At 47.1% G+C, this 17,375-nt stretch overlaps 2 protein-coding genes across 2 annotated transcripts in view; both read right to left on the bottom strand.

The window, feature by feature from the left end:
• Positions 1 to 17,375, bottom strand: part of LOC141106765 (uncharacterized) — a 136,032-nt gene that overhangs the window by 54,373 nt on the left and 64,284 nt on the right. The window lies entirely within an intron of this gene.
• The window catches only part of LOC141104664 (uncharacterized), a 30,696-nt gene that overhangs the window by 10,812 nt on the left and 2,509 nt on the right, over positions 1 to 17,375 (bottom strand). The window contains exons 4-7 of the mRNA XM_073594331.1: positions 17,106 to 17,309; positions 16,798 to 16,989; positions 16,588 to 16,711; positions 7,267 to 8,493 (exon numbers count right to left, since the gene is read on the bottom strand). Coding sequence (XP_073450432.1) covers positions 7,267 to 8,493; positions 16,588 to 16,711; positions 16,798 to 16,989; positions 17,106 to 17,309 — 1,747 coding nt within the window. The remainder of the gene's footprint in view (positions 1 to 7,266; positions 8,494 to 16,587; positions 16,712 to 16,797; positions 16,990 to 17,105; positions 17,310 to 17,375) is intronic.

The following is a 17,375-nucleotide window of genomic DNA, read 5'->3' on the forward strand; positions in this document are numbered from 1 at the left end:
CACCTCATCCCACTAGAGCAGGGGTAGGCAACCCCCAGAGGTTGAGATCTACCTGGACAACATGGAGGATAGCAAAGATCCGGGGGGGGGGGGCTTTAAAAAAAATAACCTACCAAGCTCCAGATAAAAAGACAGCATTACAGTAGTGTCCGCTGTCCCCTTCACATCACCCTCCCACTTTAGTGTCCTCTGCCCCCCATAGCAGTGTCCCCTGCCCCCCTCCCCCCACAGTAGTGTGCTGTACCCCTCAATGCTGTGTCCTCTGCACCTTCACATCCCCCCCACTGTAGTGTCCTCTGCCCCCCTCCCTCCATAGTAGTGTTCTGTACCCCCCCCCCCGACGAATTGTCATCTGCCCCTTCACATCACCCCCTCCGTTGTAGTTGTAGTGTCCTCTGCACCCTCCCCCCACATCAGTGTTCTGTAACACTCCTATGCAGCATTCTCTGCCCCCTTCACATCACCCCCCCACCACTCTGTAGTGTCCTCTGCCCCCCACAATAGTGTCCCCTGCCCCCTTCACATCACCCCTCCCCCACTGTAGTGTCCTATACCCCCCCCAGTGCTGTGTCCTCTGCCCCCCTGAACAGTAGTGTTCTGTACCCCCCCCCCCCCAATGCAGTGTATTCTGCCCCTCAACATCACTTCCCCCACTGTAGTGTCCTCTGCTCCCTCCCTCCCACAGTAGTGTTCTGTTCCCCCCCAATGCAGCGTCCTCTGCCCCTTCACATCACCCCCCCCCCCCACTGTAGTGTCCTCTATTCCCGCACAGTACTTTTCTGTACCCCCAATGTAGTGTTCTCTGCCCCGTTCCTCCCCCCCCCACTAGTATCCTGTACGCCCCCCCAAATCAGTTTCATCTGACCCCCTTCACATCAACCCCCACCCCCGGTAGTGTCCTCTGTCCCCGCTCCAACAGTGTGCCCCCGGCCGCCCACATACACACAGCACTGTGTAGGTAGCACTTCCCACCTGCCAGTGTGTTCATCAGGGCGGAGATCAGGAGACAGCATAGTACTGGGTGGAAGGCAGGAGTGGGAGCTGCTGGAGTTCACAATACCAAGCTGATGATTGGTTGCTAGGACCTTTGTCCATTCTGCAGTTAACAGGAGGTAGGCAGAGGTTGGGGGAGGCAGAGTCATGGTCATTATCCACCTGTCCCGTCCCCCCCTGCAGTTGACCGCAACCAACAACTTGCTGACCCCCACAGTAGAGGATGCCTCATTGATAAAGAAAGGCGTTCTCTAAACGGCGGCCATGTGGAACAAGCAAACACCTGTGGTCACTATACAGGAAGGCAGCCACTCAGATCTGGCCCAGAAAACCTTGGTGATCACTGTAATAATAGCTGCTACTAAAGCTCTTCCACAGAGGTCCCACAGGTATGGAATATACACCAATCAGACATAACCTTATGGCCACAGACAGGTAAGGTGAATAACATGGATTATCTCGTGACAATGGCATCTGAAAGTGGTTTGGATCTATTAGGCAGCAAATGAACACGTTGTCCCTGAAGTTACTGTGTTGAAAGCAGAAAAAATGGACAAAAGTATGGATTTAAGTGACATTAACAAGGGCCAAATTGTACTAACTAGAAAACTGGGTCAGAGCAACTCCACACCTCCAGATCTTGTGGGATGTTCCCCATCTGCAGTAGTCAGGACCTACCAAGAGTGGTCCAAGGAAGGAAAATCGGTGACAGGATCATGGATGGCCAAGGTTCATTGATGCATGTGGGGAGGGAAGGCTGGCCTGTGTATTCTGATCCAATAGAAAAGCTACTGGAACTCAAATTGCTGAAAAAGTTAATGCTAGTCCCAATAGAAAGGTGTCAGAACTCACAGAGCATCACAGTTTGTTGTGTATGGGGCTGTGTAGCCTCAGACCGGTCAGGGTGCCCATGCCGACCCATGTCCACAGCCAAAAGCACCTACAATGGGCACATGAGCATCAGAATTAGACCACAGCACAATGGAAGAAGATGGTCCGGTCTGATGAATTTGAAGAATGGTTTGAGGAAAACAAGTTGGACTTGGCCTCCAAATTCTCCAGATCTCAATCCAATCGAGCATCTGTGGGATGTGCTAGATTAAGAACAAGTCATATCCATAGAGGCCCCACCACCCAACTTACAAGACTTATGCCGCGTACACACGAGCGGACTTTTCGTCCGGACTGGTCCGACGGACCGAATCCGGCGGACAATCTGACCGTGTGTGGGCTTCATTGGACTTCCGACTGACCTTTTCGGACGAAAATCCGACGGACTTTAGATTTGAAACATGTTTCAAATCTTTCCGCTGGAACTCCGCCGGACCCAGTTCCTATCGGGAAGCCCTTCTGGAAGCCCATCTGTATGCTGGTCCGACGGACCAAATACGACGCTAGGGCAGCTACAGCACCTGCCCGCGAGAATATTCGCGCTGGTTCTTGGCGACAGGGTACTGTACATCTCACGCTCGCTGCAATAGGAAAAATACATTTTCCTACTGCAGCGAGCGCGAGAGGGAGGTGACAATGTCCCTTAGGTCTGGTATGGATTTTAAGGGGAACCCCCTACGCCGAAAAAACGGCATGGGGTCCCCCCCAAAATCCATACCAGTCCCTTATCCGAGCACGCAGCCCGGCCGGTAAGGAAAGGGGGTGGGGACGAGCAAGCGCCCCCCCCCCCCCCTGAACCGAACCAAGCCGCATGCCCTCAACATAGAGGGGTGGGTGCATTGGGGGAGGGGGGCGCCCTGCGGCCCCCCACCCCAAAGCACCTTGTCCCCATGTTGATGAGGACAAGGGCGTCTTCCCGACAACCCTGGTTGGTTGTTGGGGTCCGTGGGTGGGGGGCTTATCGTAATCCGGGAGCCCCCTTTAATAAGGGCGTGGTCACGGAGTGATGTCATCCGGTGACCCCACCCCTTATGACGGCACAGACCCATCATGTCCCGGGACTATGACGTCATAAGGGGCAGGTCACCGGATTACATCACCCGGTGACCACGCCCCATGCCTATACAAGTCAGTGCACACCGCTCACACAGCATTACAGCGGGAGAGAGCGTTGTGTCAATATCGGAAGAAGAGAAGAGGGAACAAGACGACGGAGAAGACCGGGCAATTACTAGCAAGACAGCGGCAAATGAGCAGAAGATAGCGGAGGAGCCCGGCAGAAGAACCGGAGAGCGGGAGAAGAACCGGAGAATTGGAGAAAAGGCTGGGGACCGGAAGAAGAGGCCGGAGAGCAGGAGAAGAACCGGGGAGAGCGGAGAAGTCGGAAGAGACCCCCGAAGTTGGAAGAAGACCCCCGGAGCTGCGTCCCCCTTCGAATTGTTCTTCCACTTACTCGCAAACACTTATTAGTTATTTGATGTCATCTGATGTTCTCCTGCCTTCCAAAAAAGGTCTATTGATTTTTCTGTGATCATCGGGAGTAATCCCTTCTTCTTCTTCTTCCTTTTTTGGTTTGGACATTCCCACAAATTTCTTACCTCAGTATTAATTTCCTTACTCCAAATTTTCTTACACCGCCACCAAGACCTTTGCATTTTTTAACTACTTGATCTCCAGAAGATTCACCCCCCTTCATAACCAGACCATTATTTGTGATACGCAATGCGTTACTTTAACTGACAATTGTGCGGTCATGAAACGCTGTACATAAATAAAATTTAGGTCAGTTTTCCCCACAAATAGCGCTTTCTTTTTTGGTGGTATTTGATCGATTTTTTCCGATATAAACAAAAAAAAAAAAAACGACAATTTTGAGGAAAAAAAAAATGTTTTTACTTTCTGCTATAAAAAGGTATGTAATAAAAAAATGTGAAAAATTCTTCATCGATTTAGGCCAATATATATTCTGCTATATATTTTTGGTGAAAAAGATACCAATAAGCGTATATTGATTGGTTTGCGCCGTTATAGCATCTGCAAACTATGGGGTATATACTGGAATTTTTAAAAAATGTTTTATACTAGTAATGGCGGTGATTAGCAACTTATAGCTGCAATATTGCGTCAGGCAGTCTGACACTAACTGACACTTTGTGGGAACCAATCAGTGCTAAAAAATATGCACTGCCACTGTACTAGTGACACTTGCTGGGAAGGGGTTAAACATCAGGGGCGATCAAAGAGTAAAATGTGTGTCTAACTAGTGTTTATATGTTTACAATGTGGTGCTTTCACTAAGAGATGCGCTGGTTTTTATTCCTTGCTTTGCAGGGAAACATCTCACTCACAGGACAGAGCTCTGTCCTGCCTTCCTCCTTGCCGATCAGCAGGTTCAGGCGGACATCCATTGGTCGGCACCCGCTGAAAGGCTTGTGCTGTGACCAATCACAGCACAAGAGGCGCACTAGTGCCTCCTACCCGGAAGAGCAGAATCATGTACAGTATATATACGTGATTCTGCACAGCCGGCCCACACTATAGCAGCAAAGGTTTCCTAAAAAACCTCACGTGTGCTTTTTTCCTATTTACATTTTGTTTTGGTGAATGAGTAGGGGTACCATGTATAATTTACTCATTCACATGATGGTGGTTTCTGGGAGCTGGCTTATTGTTAAAGGGGGTTTTCCAATTCCAAGAAGACTCCTGTTTGCAGATCCCCCACAAGCCCTGAGCCAGGGTTGTAGAGAAGAAGCCCATGTCCTCACCAACATGGGGACAAGGTGCTTTGTCATGTACGTGCCCCACATGTTGAGAGCATGTGACCTCGTATACTTCAAGATGGGGGGGGGTGAACCCCCACCTCCCTTTCCTGGTCTGTCAGGTTGCATGCTCAGATAAGGGTCTGCTATGGATTTTTGGGGAGCCTATAATTTCTTTTTTCAGGTTTCCCCCTTAAAATCTATTCCAGACCAGAATTAGTGGGAAACCGCATGACATTTATTTGTGTGGAGTTTTACATTTTTTTTTTTAATAAGTTTTATTGATTTTTTTCACATTTTTTTAAAATGAAATTTTCAAGTTTTATTGATTTTGCATAGAAATACAAAACGAAACATAAAGAGGCCAAACACGCCCTCGCAGGGGCCATTACCTCCGTACAAAAATATCAAATTACAAACAGTAACAGTCTAAATGGTATCATAGTATGTAGTATGGTCATACCATCCAGCTTTCTGAGATGGGAACGAGGGACACCAATTTGCAAAAGTAGGACACACCCCCTGCCCCACCCCCTTACAGGAGAATTATACAAAAAAAAATGATTGGTTAAGCCCACAAGTGTTTTTTTTTTTTTTTTTAATTTTTTTTAAATTTTTAAATGACATTTTTTTATATTGGCTTTTGAAATTGACAAATGCAATTTAGGAATTGGATGAAAGGTTTAGCGCTGGAAAACACTTTTTGAAAGATAAAAATATACATTTTATATACAACTCTATAGTTCAGACCAAAATGAGGGAGAAATGAGGAGGAAAGAGGGACAGAGGGACTTTGTTCCAAATCAAAGACAGTCCCTAGAAATCAGAGACAGACCCTCAAAATCCAGGACAGTCCCTCGAAATCCGGGACAGTCCCTCAAAATCAGGGATGGTTAGGAGCTATGAGTATGATGCATTTTTTTTTGTAAAGACATGAGCAGTAGAATGAGTATCTAGTATCTAGACCCAAGTGGGAAAATCACAATCAGTCATCTAGTTGTCCATAGGGATATCTGTAGAGGGGCTTGCGTTTTGCATTTTTAATGTTTCACTTTAAGCATTTCTAAAATCACTGGGGGTTATTTACTAAAACTCAAGAGTGCAAAATCTGATGCAGCTCTACATAGAAACCAATCAGCTTTCAGGTTTTATTGTCAAAGCTTAACCACTTCCCGTTGGGAGGATGTCCATGGACATCTACAGGCATCATCCTGGTATGAAAATTTTCAGTCGGAAATTCACTTTCCAGCTGAATAGAGACTTGATCACTTCTGCAGGTGGCGGAAGGGGGTCCCACCCCCCTCCCACCACCGCCGCCTTTCCCAGGCTCTGCTGTCCGATCACGGAGCCCCGTGAGCAATTCAACTGGTGGTGATGCCTGCACAGAACAGAGAGAGTGGAACTGATGTTGTTCCTCTCTCTCTCTGTGACTCCAGAACAGGAAGCGATGAGTATCTTGTCACTTCCAGTTCTGCCTCTTTGTTTACCTGGCCGTCAGATCGATCTGTGTCTGATTGGCTGCATTGGAGGCCAGAGGAGAGAACTGGGGTCTAGCAGACCCCAGATCTCTCGAAAAAGAGGACCTTTTATGGTCCATGCTGTCACAAGGGATGTTGTTAATCCCTTGTGATAGCAATAAAGTTAATCCAAAAAAAAAAGAGTAAAAAAAAGTTTTGTACAAAATTACTAATAAAAAAAAACCTTAAAAGCACCCCGACCCCCCGTTCTTATGTGCAAATGGGAACATGTATGGTGATCACACCACACATGTGAGGTATCATCGCGAACGTCAGAGTGGGACCAAAATCACCAAACCTCCTTAATAACTCTACACTGGTAACCTGTAAAGGCGTTTAAAGCATCCCCTATGGGGATTTTTAACCACCGCAGTTTGCCGCCATTCCACGGATAGATGCAATTTTAAAGCGTGACATGTTTGGTATCTATTTACTCGTTGTGTAACATTATCTTTTATATTTTACAAAAAAAAAAATAGGTATTATCTTGTGTTTGTGTGCAATAAAATTCATTAAAGTTTATTTTTTCCCACAAAATTTCATTTGGAAAACTGCTGTGCAAACACTGCAACATCCATAATTTGCAGAAAACCCCAAGCTGTGCAGAAACATGACTAATCTCTGAGGGGCGGAGCGAAACGCGTCGGTCACGTGGTCTGGTTGGAGTCCAGGCTGAGGTTGCCACTTTTACACTGGTCCTAAGGTCCACATGGATGTGCGGTTACAGGGAACCTCCTTTTTTCTTGATGTGCTGAGCCAGGAACTGTATCAGGCCGCTACAGCAGGGGGGGGGGGTTGGGTTCTCTGATGTCTAATTAGATGTCCTCTCCAATGAAATATGAATGCCGACGCTCACTGTGTGACTTCTCTGGTGTTTAAGAAAACTTCCTTTGTGAGCGTTACATTTCCCACACTCTGAACAGGAATATGGACGCTCACTGTGTGACTTCTCTGGTGTTGAAGAAGGTTCCCTATCAGAGTAAAACATTTCCCACACTGTAAACATAAATACAGAGGCTCGCCCATGTGTCTTCTCTCGTGTTGAAGAAGGTTTCCTTTCAGAGCGAAACATTTTCCGCACTTTGAACAGGAATACGGACGCTCGCCTGTGTGACTTTTCTGGTGATCAACGAGGTTTCCTCTCAGAGTAAAACATTTCCCGCACGCTGAACATGAAAACGGACGCTCACCTGTGTGAATTCTCTGGTGATCAACAAGGCTTACTTTCCTAGTAAAACATTTCCCGCACTCTGAACATGAAAACGGACGCTCACCTGTGTGACTTCTAAGGTGATAAACAAGGCTTTCTTTCCGAGTAAAACTTTTCCCGCACTCTGAACAGGAATACGGATGCTCACCTGTGTGACTTCTCTGGTGTGTAAGAAGGCTTCCTCTGTGAGCGAAACATTTCCCACATTCTGAACAAGAATATGGACAAGAATATGGACCCTCACGTGTGTGAGATCTCTGGTGATAAACAAGGCTTCCTCTGTGAGTAAAACATTTCCCGCACTCTAAACATGAAAACAGACGCTCACCCGTGTGAGTTCTCTGGTGTTTAAGAAGGCGTTCTTTGTGAGTGAAACCTTTCCCACACTCTGAACAGGAATATGGACGCTCACCTGTGTGACTCCTCTGGTGTTGAAGAAGGCTTGATTTTTGAGTGAAACATTTCCCACACTCTGAACAGGAATATGGTCGCTCACCTGTGTGAATTCTTTGGTGTATTAGGAGGCCTCCTTTCTGAGAGAAACATTTCCCGCACTCTGAACATGAATAAGGACGTTCGCCTGTGTGACTCCTCAGGTGTATAATGAGGCTCGCTTTCCTAATGAAGTGTTTCCCGCACTCTGAACATGAATTTGTATTATTACTCTTGTGACTTTTCTGGTCTGTAAGAAGTTTGCTTTCCTCAGTGAAAGATTTCCCGCACTCTGAACCTGAAAGATTCTCCATGGTTTGAGTTTTAAGATGTAGAAGAAGTTCAGATTTCCTCTTAAAATATTTCCCGCACTCCAAACAAGATAATGAACTCTCTCCTGTGGGAAATCCTTCATGGATTAGAGAAGACTCCTTGGGTATAGATGGAGGTGTTGATGGATCTGCACTGTGAGAATGGAGATGGATATCTGAAGTAACAGGATGTGATTGGTCAGAAGATTCCTCAGGATTAGAGGGATCCATTGATGTCTCCACATGATATGGTCTGTGGTGTGTCATTTCACTCATTTGGTTTACTTCAGGAAAATATTCAGTAATCTCATTATTTTCCGCATCATAATCTGGAGATGAAAAAATATCTCCCTCCGAGGTCTTCCTGACATGGTGTCCATCTGTTAGAAAGTAAATTTAAAATATAAAGGAATTCACATTTTGCAGTCACCAATACTATATGAAAACATAAAAAAATCAGATTGAGTACAATACACCAAACCAACTACATGAGGTACCACTGATTGTACATTGATGACCTTGTTTTATTGAGGAATGGACATGGACCTTTCATATGGTGTACAGTATCTTCACTAGGGATGAGCCGAACACCCCCCGGTTCGGTTCGCACCAGAACCCGCGAACGGACCGAAAGTTCGCACGAACGTTAGAACCCCATTGACGTCTATGGGACTCGAACGTTCGAAATCAAAAGTGCTCATTTTAAAGGCTAATTTGCATGGTATTGTCCTAAAAAGGGTTTGGGGACCCGGGTCCTACCCCAGGGGACATGTATCAATGCAAAAAAAACTTTTAAAAACGGCCGTTTTTTCGGGAGCAGTGATTTTAATGATGCTTAAAGTAAAAAAAAAAAAGTGAAATATTCCTTTAAATATCGTACCTGGGGGGTGTCTATAGTATGCCTGTAAAGTGACGCGTGTTTCCCATGTTTAGAACAGTCCCTGCACCAAATGTCATTTTTAAAGGAAAAAATCTAATTTAAAACTGCTTGCGGGTTTAATGTCATGTCGGGTCATGGCAATATGGATGAAAATCAGTGAGACAAACGGCATGGGTACCCCCCAGTCCATTACCAGGCCCTTTGGGTCTTGTATGGATATTAAGGGGAACCCCGCACCCAAATTAAAATAAGGAAAGGTGTGGGGCCACCAGGCCCTATATACTCTGAACAGCAGTATACAGGCGGTGCAAACAAGACAGGGACTGTAGGTTTGTTGTTAAGTAGAATCTGTTTGTAATTTTGAACATTTTTAACGTGTTTAGCTCCAGCCAAAAAATCTTTTCTAAGCTTTTTGGAAAACATAGGGAAGGGTTATCACCCCTGTGACATTTGTTTTGCTGTCTTTCCTCCTCTTCAGAAGATTTCACCTCACTTTTTTGTCCCAATGAAAAATGTTTTTTGAAAATTTGGGTTTTTTTGTGGAACAAGGATTGGAAAGCATCAGTGGAAAGGAGAAATTGTTTTCCCATATTAACTCTTACAGGAGAGAATTTCCCTTCCTAGGGGTAGATTTCATCTCACTTCCTGTTGTCTCCTTCCGTTTGCAAGTAGGAGTCGTTTGTAAGTTAGATGTTTGAAAGTAGGGTCCTGCCCTATATACTCAGCAGAAATTTGGGCCTTAGGTGTTGCTGTGGCCACAACACTGTAAGCCCTCACAGGGCCCTGCTGTGAAATATTAGATCAAGAATTGTAATTACATGCCCCTGTTGAACAGGAGCTGAAAAATTAGGCCTTAGGCACTGGTGCTGGTGCCACAACACTGCAACCCCTCACAGACACTCTAGTTGGAACGCAGGAACGAGCCCTGCTGCAAATTATTGCTTCAAAAATTGTAATTACACGCCCCTGTTAGACAGGGGCAGAAAAATTGGGCCTTAGGCACTGGTGCTGGTGCCACAACACTGCAACCCCTCACAGACACTCTAGTTGGAATGCAGGAACGAGCCCTGCTGCAAAGTATTACATCAAAAATTGTAATTACACGCCCCTGTTAAACAGGGGCTGAAAAATTGTGCCTTAGGCACTGGTGGTGGCGCCCAGAACCAAAAATGTTCTTACAAGCTATCAGCGTGATGATTGAGGAGGAAGAGGATAATTACTCAGGGATAGTCACTCAGCATCAGCATAGGCAGTCTTTGAAGGGATCTGAGATTTCAAAAAAAATTATTCGGTTACATCAGCATCAGGTGCTTGGTAGCTGGTGGTGATCCAAGACTCATTCATTTTTATGAAGGTCAGCCGATCGACCGAGTCGGTGGACAGACGCACCCTGTGATCGGTTACCACGCCTCCAGCAGCACTGAATGTGCGTTCCGAAAGAACGCTGGATGCAGGACAGGCCAGTAGCTCAATTGCATACTGTGCAAGCTCTGGCCAGTGATCCATCCTCAAGACCCAGTAACCCAGAGGATTTTCGGTGGGAAAGGTGTCCAAGTCTGATCTTGCCCCTAGGTATTCCTGCACCATGTAAAACAGACGCTGGCGATGGTTGCTGGAACCGATCATACCTTGGGGCTGCGGACCAAAAAATTGTCTGAACGCATCGGTCAGACGGCCACCTTCTCCACCGCTCCTTCTTTGACTGACCGAAGCCTCAGCAACACGGTGTCCAGAAACAGGAGTTTGTAACCTCCCAGTCTCTGGGAACGCGTTGCACAGACCTTTCTGCAAGGCCTCCCGAAGATGTTTCATCCTCTGCTCCCTCTGCGATGGCAAGATAAGGTCCGCAACCTTACCCTTGTAACGTGGATCAAGGAGGGTTGCCAGCCAGTATTGGTCCTTCTCCTTGATACCACGAATACGAGGATCCTTACGCAGGCTTTGCAGGATCAGGGAGGCCATGCAGCGTAGGTTTGCTGAGGCATTCGGTCCGGAGTCCTCTGGGTCACTAAGAACGACATGGTCCGCAGCCACCTCCTCCCAGCCACGTACAAGTCCATGTGTTTCTTGGGACTGATCCCTTAAAGACTGCTGCTGATGCTGAGTGCCAGGCTCCACCTCCATACTGACACAATCTTCCTCCTCCTCCTCTTCCTCCTCGTCCTCTTCCTGTGTGATCGGCGGGCACGCAGGAACACTGTCTGGATAAAGGGGGCCTTGAGAGCTAAGGAAGTCCTCCTCTTCCTGCCTCTGTTCTGCCTCAAGTGCCCTGTCCATTATTCCACGCAGCGTGTGCTCCAACAGGTGGACAAGGGGGACAGTGTCACTGATGCATGCACTGTCACTGCTCACCATCCTCGTGGCCTCCTCGAATGGTGACAGGACAGTGCATGCATCCCTGATCATGGCCCACTGGCGTGGGGAAAAAAAACCAAGCTCCCCTGACCCTGTCCTGGTGCCATAGTCGCACAGGTACTCATTGATGGCCCTCTGCTGCGTGTGCAGCCGCTGCAGCATGGCCAACGTTGAGTTCCACCTGGTGGGCATGTCACAGATTAGGCGGTTCTTGGGCAGGTTAAACTCCTTTTGGAGGTCCGTCAGCCGAGCACTGGCATTATATGACCGGCGGAAATGCACACAGACTTTCCTGGCCTGCCTCAGGACATCCTGTAAGCCCGGGTACCTGCCCAAGAACCGCTGCACCACCAAGTTAAGGACGTGAGCCAAACAGGGCACATGGGTCATTTGTCCCTGTCGGAGGGCAGAGAGGAGGTTGGTGCCATTGTCGCAAACCACCATTCCTGCCTTAAGTTGGCGTGGCGTCAACCACCTCTGAACCTGCCCCTGCAGAGCTGACAGAACCTCTGCCCCAGTGTGGCTCCTGTCCCCCAAGCACACCAGCTCAAGCACCGCATGGCATCTTTTGGCCTGCGTACTTGCGTAGCCCCTTGAACGCCTACGGAGCACCGCTGGTTCCGAGGAAGAGGCCATGGAGGAAGAAGAAGAGGAGGGGGTGGAGGAGAGAGGTGTGTCACAATCAGCATTTTGGAGGCGTGGTGGCGGAACAACCTCCAACACTACTGCACCTTGTCCTGCATCCTTCCCAGCTGCCAGCAGAGTCACCCAATGCGCCGTGAAACTTAGGTAACGTCCCTGTCCATGCCTGCTGGACCATGAGTCAGCGGTAATATGCACCTTACCGCTGACCGCCCTGTCCAGCGAGGCATGGACATTGCCTTCCACATGCCGGTAGAGAGCCGGAATCGCCTTCCGTGAGAAAAAGTGGCGTTTGGGTACCTGCCACTGAGGAACCGCACATTCCACAAACTCACGGAAGGGGGCAGAGTCTACCAACTGAAAAGGCAGCAGTTGAAGTGCTAGCAATTTTGCCAAGCTAGCATTCAACCGCTGGGCATGTGGATGGCTGGGAGCAAACTTCTTTCGGCGGTGCAGCAGCTGGGGCAGGGAAATTTGCCTGGTACAATCTGACGTCGGTGTACCAAAAGCAGATTGCCCACAAGTACTTGGCTGTGACACACCTAATTCTACACCTTCATTCCTCTCACTGCAGGTCTCAGAGAGGACTGAAGGTCTAGTGGGGTTGGAAATCTCAGCTGATGAGGAGCAAGGAGAGATCCTCTTTGTTCTTTGGTGTGGGTCTTTTAGATACGCTTGCCAACGAACTGCATGGCAGGTCAACATATGTCTGGTCAAGCATGTGGTACCCAAGCGGGAGATATTTTGGCCACGCGAGATACGCTTGAGACATATGTTGCAAATAGCAGCGGTGCGATCTGATGCACTCGTCTCAAAAAAGGCCCACACCAAAGAACTTTTTGAATAACGCGCAGAGACTGCAGCGCCCTGCACATGTGGAGCTTTGGGGTGTGATGCAGTCAATGTGCTGCCCTTAGGCTGGCCCCTGGAGGGCATCCTGCCTCGTTGGTGATGTGCTGCCGCCTCCTCCTCCTCCTCCTCCTCCTCCTCCTCCTCTCTCCTATCAGGCACCCACGTTGAGTCAGTGACCTCATCATCCCCTCCCTCCTCATCACTGGAGCAAACCTGGCAGTATGCTGCAGCAGGGGGAGCATGACTGCCAGATTGCTGTCCTTCTTGGGCACCCCCTCTGTCCGCGCTCATGTTACTGCCTTCATCGAGCTCAGTATCGTCATCAGAGCCTTCCAAACGCTGGGCATCCTCCTGGAGCATGTACCCAACACTGTGGTCAAACAGTTCGAGGGAATCCTCATGAGGACATGGTGGAGCTAGGGAAGGAGTCACTGATGACATTGAGCTGAGGGAAGAGGCCGCTGCTTTGCCAGACAAAGCACCCTGGGCATGGGTGAGAGAGGATGAGGAGGATGAGGACGGCTTGGTCATCCACTCGACCAAGTCTTCCGCATGTTGCGGCTCAACATGGCCAGCTGCCGAAAAAAAGGCCAAGCGTGTCCCATGGCCACGTGCTGATGAGGATGCACCGTCTCCACGACCAGCACTAGACACAGAGCCTGCTTGCCCTCTCTTATTGGCTTGTGACTGTCTGCCTCTCCTTCTTGGCCTTCCAGACATACTAATGGCCTGTAGCTGCACTAAGCTGGGATAGAACACCTGTAATTTTCTTCAAGTAGCTTTATATACTGTAACCAGACAAGCCTGCCTGTCAGTAGGAAGATAACAGGAACGGATCTAGCTGAACACTGTGAGCAGGACGCACTGTACTAAATGTAAATAGTCTAGCTGCCTGACCGTGGTACTAATAGGATCAAATAGAACACCTGTAATTTTCTTCAGGTAGCTTTATATACTGTAACCAGACAAGCCTGCCTGTCAGTAGGAAGATAACAGGAACGGATCTAGCTGTACACTGTGAGCAGGACGCACTGTACTAAATGTAAATAGTCTAGCTGCCTGACCGTGGTACTAATAGGATCAAATAGAACACCTGTAATTTTCTTCAGGTAGCTTTATATACTGTAACCAGACAAGCCTGCCTGTCAGTAGGAAGATAACAGGAACGGATCTAGCTGTACACTGTGAGCAGGACGCACTGTACTAAATGTAAATAGTCTAGCTGCCTGACCGTGGTACTAATAGGATCAAATAGAACACCTGTAATTTTCTTCAGGTAGCTTTATATACTGTAACCAGACAAGCCTGCCTGTCAGTAGGAAGATAACAGGAACGGATCTAGCTGAACACTGTGAGCAGGACGCACTGCACTAAATGTAAATAGCAGGAACGGATCTAGCTGAACACTGTGAGCAGGACGCACTGCACTAAATGTAAATAGCAGGAACGGATCTAGCTGAACACTGTGAGCAGGACGCACTGCACTAAATGTAAATAGCAGGAACGGATCTAGCTGAACACTGTGAGCAGGACGCACTGCACTAAATGTAAATAGCAGGAACGGATCTAGCTGAACACTGTGAGCAGGACGCACTGCACTAAATGTAAATTGCAGGAACGGATCTAGCTGAACACTGTGAGCAGGACGCACTGCACTAAATGTAAATAGCAGGAACGGATCTAGCTGAACACTGTGAGCAGGACGCACTGCACTAAATGTAAATTGCAGGAACGGATCTAGCTGAACACTGTGAGCAGGACGCACTGCACTAAATGTAAATAGTCTAGAAGATAACAGGAACGGATCTAGCTGAACACTGTGAGCAGGACGCACTGCACTAAATGTAAATAGCAGGAACGGATCTAGCTGAACACTGTGAGCAGGACGCACTGCATTAAATGTAAATAGTCTAGATAGAAGATAACAGGAACGGATCTAGCTAAACTGAATACAGTGTATATATATATATGCAACACCTGGGATGCATATATATACACAATACACTGTAAGTGCAGCTAACTGACTGACTGTTCTGCCTAATCTATCTAACTCAAATCAAATGACACTGTCTCTCTCTCTCTCTATCTCTCAGCACACCGGAACACACACTACACAGGGCCGCCGTGCAGGCGGCCTTATATAGTGTGGGGTGTGTACTAAATCCCCTGAGCCATAATTGGCCAAAGCCACCCTGGCTTTGGCCAATTACAGCTCTCTCTACTGACGGCGCTGTGATTGGCCAAGCATGCGGGTCATAGTGCATGCTTGGCCAATCATCAGCCAGCAATGCACTGCGATGCCGCAGTGAATTATGGGCCGTGACGCGCCACACGAATTTAGCGCGAACGGCCCATAACGTTCGCAATTCGGCGAACGATCGAACAGCCGATGTTCGAGTCGAACATGGGTTCGACTCGAACACGAAGCTCATCCCTAATCTTCACTGTTGGGATCATGACTGTATATTGAAAAATGGAGATGCCTTTTATATGATGTCCAGTATCTCCACCTCATTTGTTGGGAACATGACATTATATTGAGGAATGGAGATGGACCTTTCATATGGTGTACAGTATCTCCATCTCATTTGTTAGGAACATGACATTATATTGAGGAATGGAGATAGACCTTTCATATGGTGTACAGTATCTCCATCTCATTTGTTGGGAACATGACATTATATTGAGGAATGGAGATGGACCTTTCATATGATGTACAGTATCTCCTCCTCATTTGTTGGGAACATGTCATTATAATGAGGAATGGAGATGGACCTTTCATATGGTGTACAGTATCTCCTCCTCATTTGTTGGGAACATGTCATTATATTGAGGAATGGAGATGGACCTTTCATATGGTGTACAGTATCTTCACTGTTGGGATCATGACTGTATATTGAAAAATGGAGATGGACCTTTCATATGATGTACAGTATCTCCACCTCATTTGTTGGGAACATGCCATTATATTGAGGAATGGAGATGAAACTTTCATATGGTGTACAGTAATGTTTCTCAACTCCAGTCCTCAAGTACCCCAAACAGGTCATGTTTTCAGGGTTTCCATTACTTTGCACAGGTTATTTGATCAGTTTCACTGCCTTAGTCGTTTCATCTGAGGGAAATCCTGAAAACATGACCTGTTGGGGGTACTTGAGGGCTGGAGTTGAGAAACATTGGTTTACAGCAGGGGTAGGCAACCTGGGGCCCTCCAGCTGTTGTGGAACTACATTTCCCATGAGGCATTGCAAGGCTGGCAGTTACAATTACTTCCAGAGGCATGATGAGACTTAAAGTTCTGCAACAGCTGAAGGGCCCCAGGTTGCCTACCCCTGGTGTACAGTATCTCCTCCTCATTTGTTGGGAACATGATGTTATATTGAGGAATGGAGATGGACCTTTCATATAGTGTACAGTATCTCCTCCTCATTCAGTAGTGTGATGAATACTAATTGGGTGAACTCAATTGATTTATTTCTTTTTTTCAACCTTACTATGTAGCAATTTAATAAAGACAGCATTCTTCAGGTAGGTTACATGACTTTTTTCAAATTAAACTGACATCTTAACTCACCTGGTCAACCAATTCTATATGAATCTCATCTTACCATAGACTGTGAAGTTTCTTAAATGTTTGCTCAAACTACATACCCTATACTTGTAGAAGCAAACTGAAAATACTTTCAGGTTTATCTAGTTAGACCTTCTGTGTTGCTGTCTCCTTTACAATAAGGTCTCCTCTTACCCGGTGATGTGAGGGGCGACTGATTCTCCATCATGACGTCCTTGTAGAGGTCCTTGTGTCCTTCTAAATACTCCCACTCCTCCATGGAGAAATAGACAGTGACATCCTGACACCTTATAGGAACCTGAGAAACACAATGATACAGTCACCATCCAGACACATCCCTTGTCTGTTACTGGATAATGTCCCAGAATTCCCAGCACCGCTCACCTCTCCTGTCAGCAGCTCAATGACCTTGTTGGTGACTTCTAGGATCTTCTTCTTGCTGTTTCTCTCAAGATTCAGGAAGATAGGTGGAGACGCAGTAATGGGGTTTTGTCTTTCTCTGGTTCTTGTAGACAAGCAGGGACTTTTCCTTTTTGTAATATTCTCAAGAGATGTCTTCATAACTACAGCACAGTCCTGTGATATACAACAATACATAAAATATTAGAAACCTCCTCACCTCTCCAAACTGGTTAGTATCCGATTATTAGAGATAGGGTGATGTCATACTATCATATTAGTATCCTTCTTACCTCTGCAGTCAGCATGTGGATGATCTCCATGGCGAGATTCAATATCATCTCATTCAAGGAAAGTTTATTTTTTCCTAATTTTCCATAATTCAAGGTCTGCTGATTCTCTATCATGACGTCCTTGTAGAGATCCTTGTGTCCTTCTAAATACTCCCACTCCTCCATGGAGAAATAGACAGTGACATCCTGACACCTTATAGGAACCTGACACACACAATGATACAGTCACCATCCAGACACATCCCTTGTCTGTTACTGGATAATGTCCCA

This window comes from Aquarana catesbeiana, linkage group LG08 (genome assembly GCF_042186555.1).
Source record: "Aquarana catesbeiana isolate 2022-GZ linkage group LG08, ASM4218655v1, whole genome shotgun sequence".
In the NCBI taxonomy this organism is placed as follows: domain Eukaryota; kingdom Metazoa; phylum Chordata; class Amphibia; order Anura; family Ranidae; genus Aquarana; species Aquarana catesbeiana.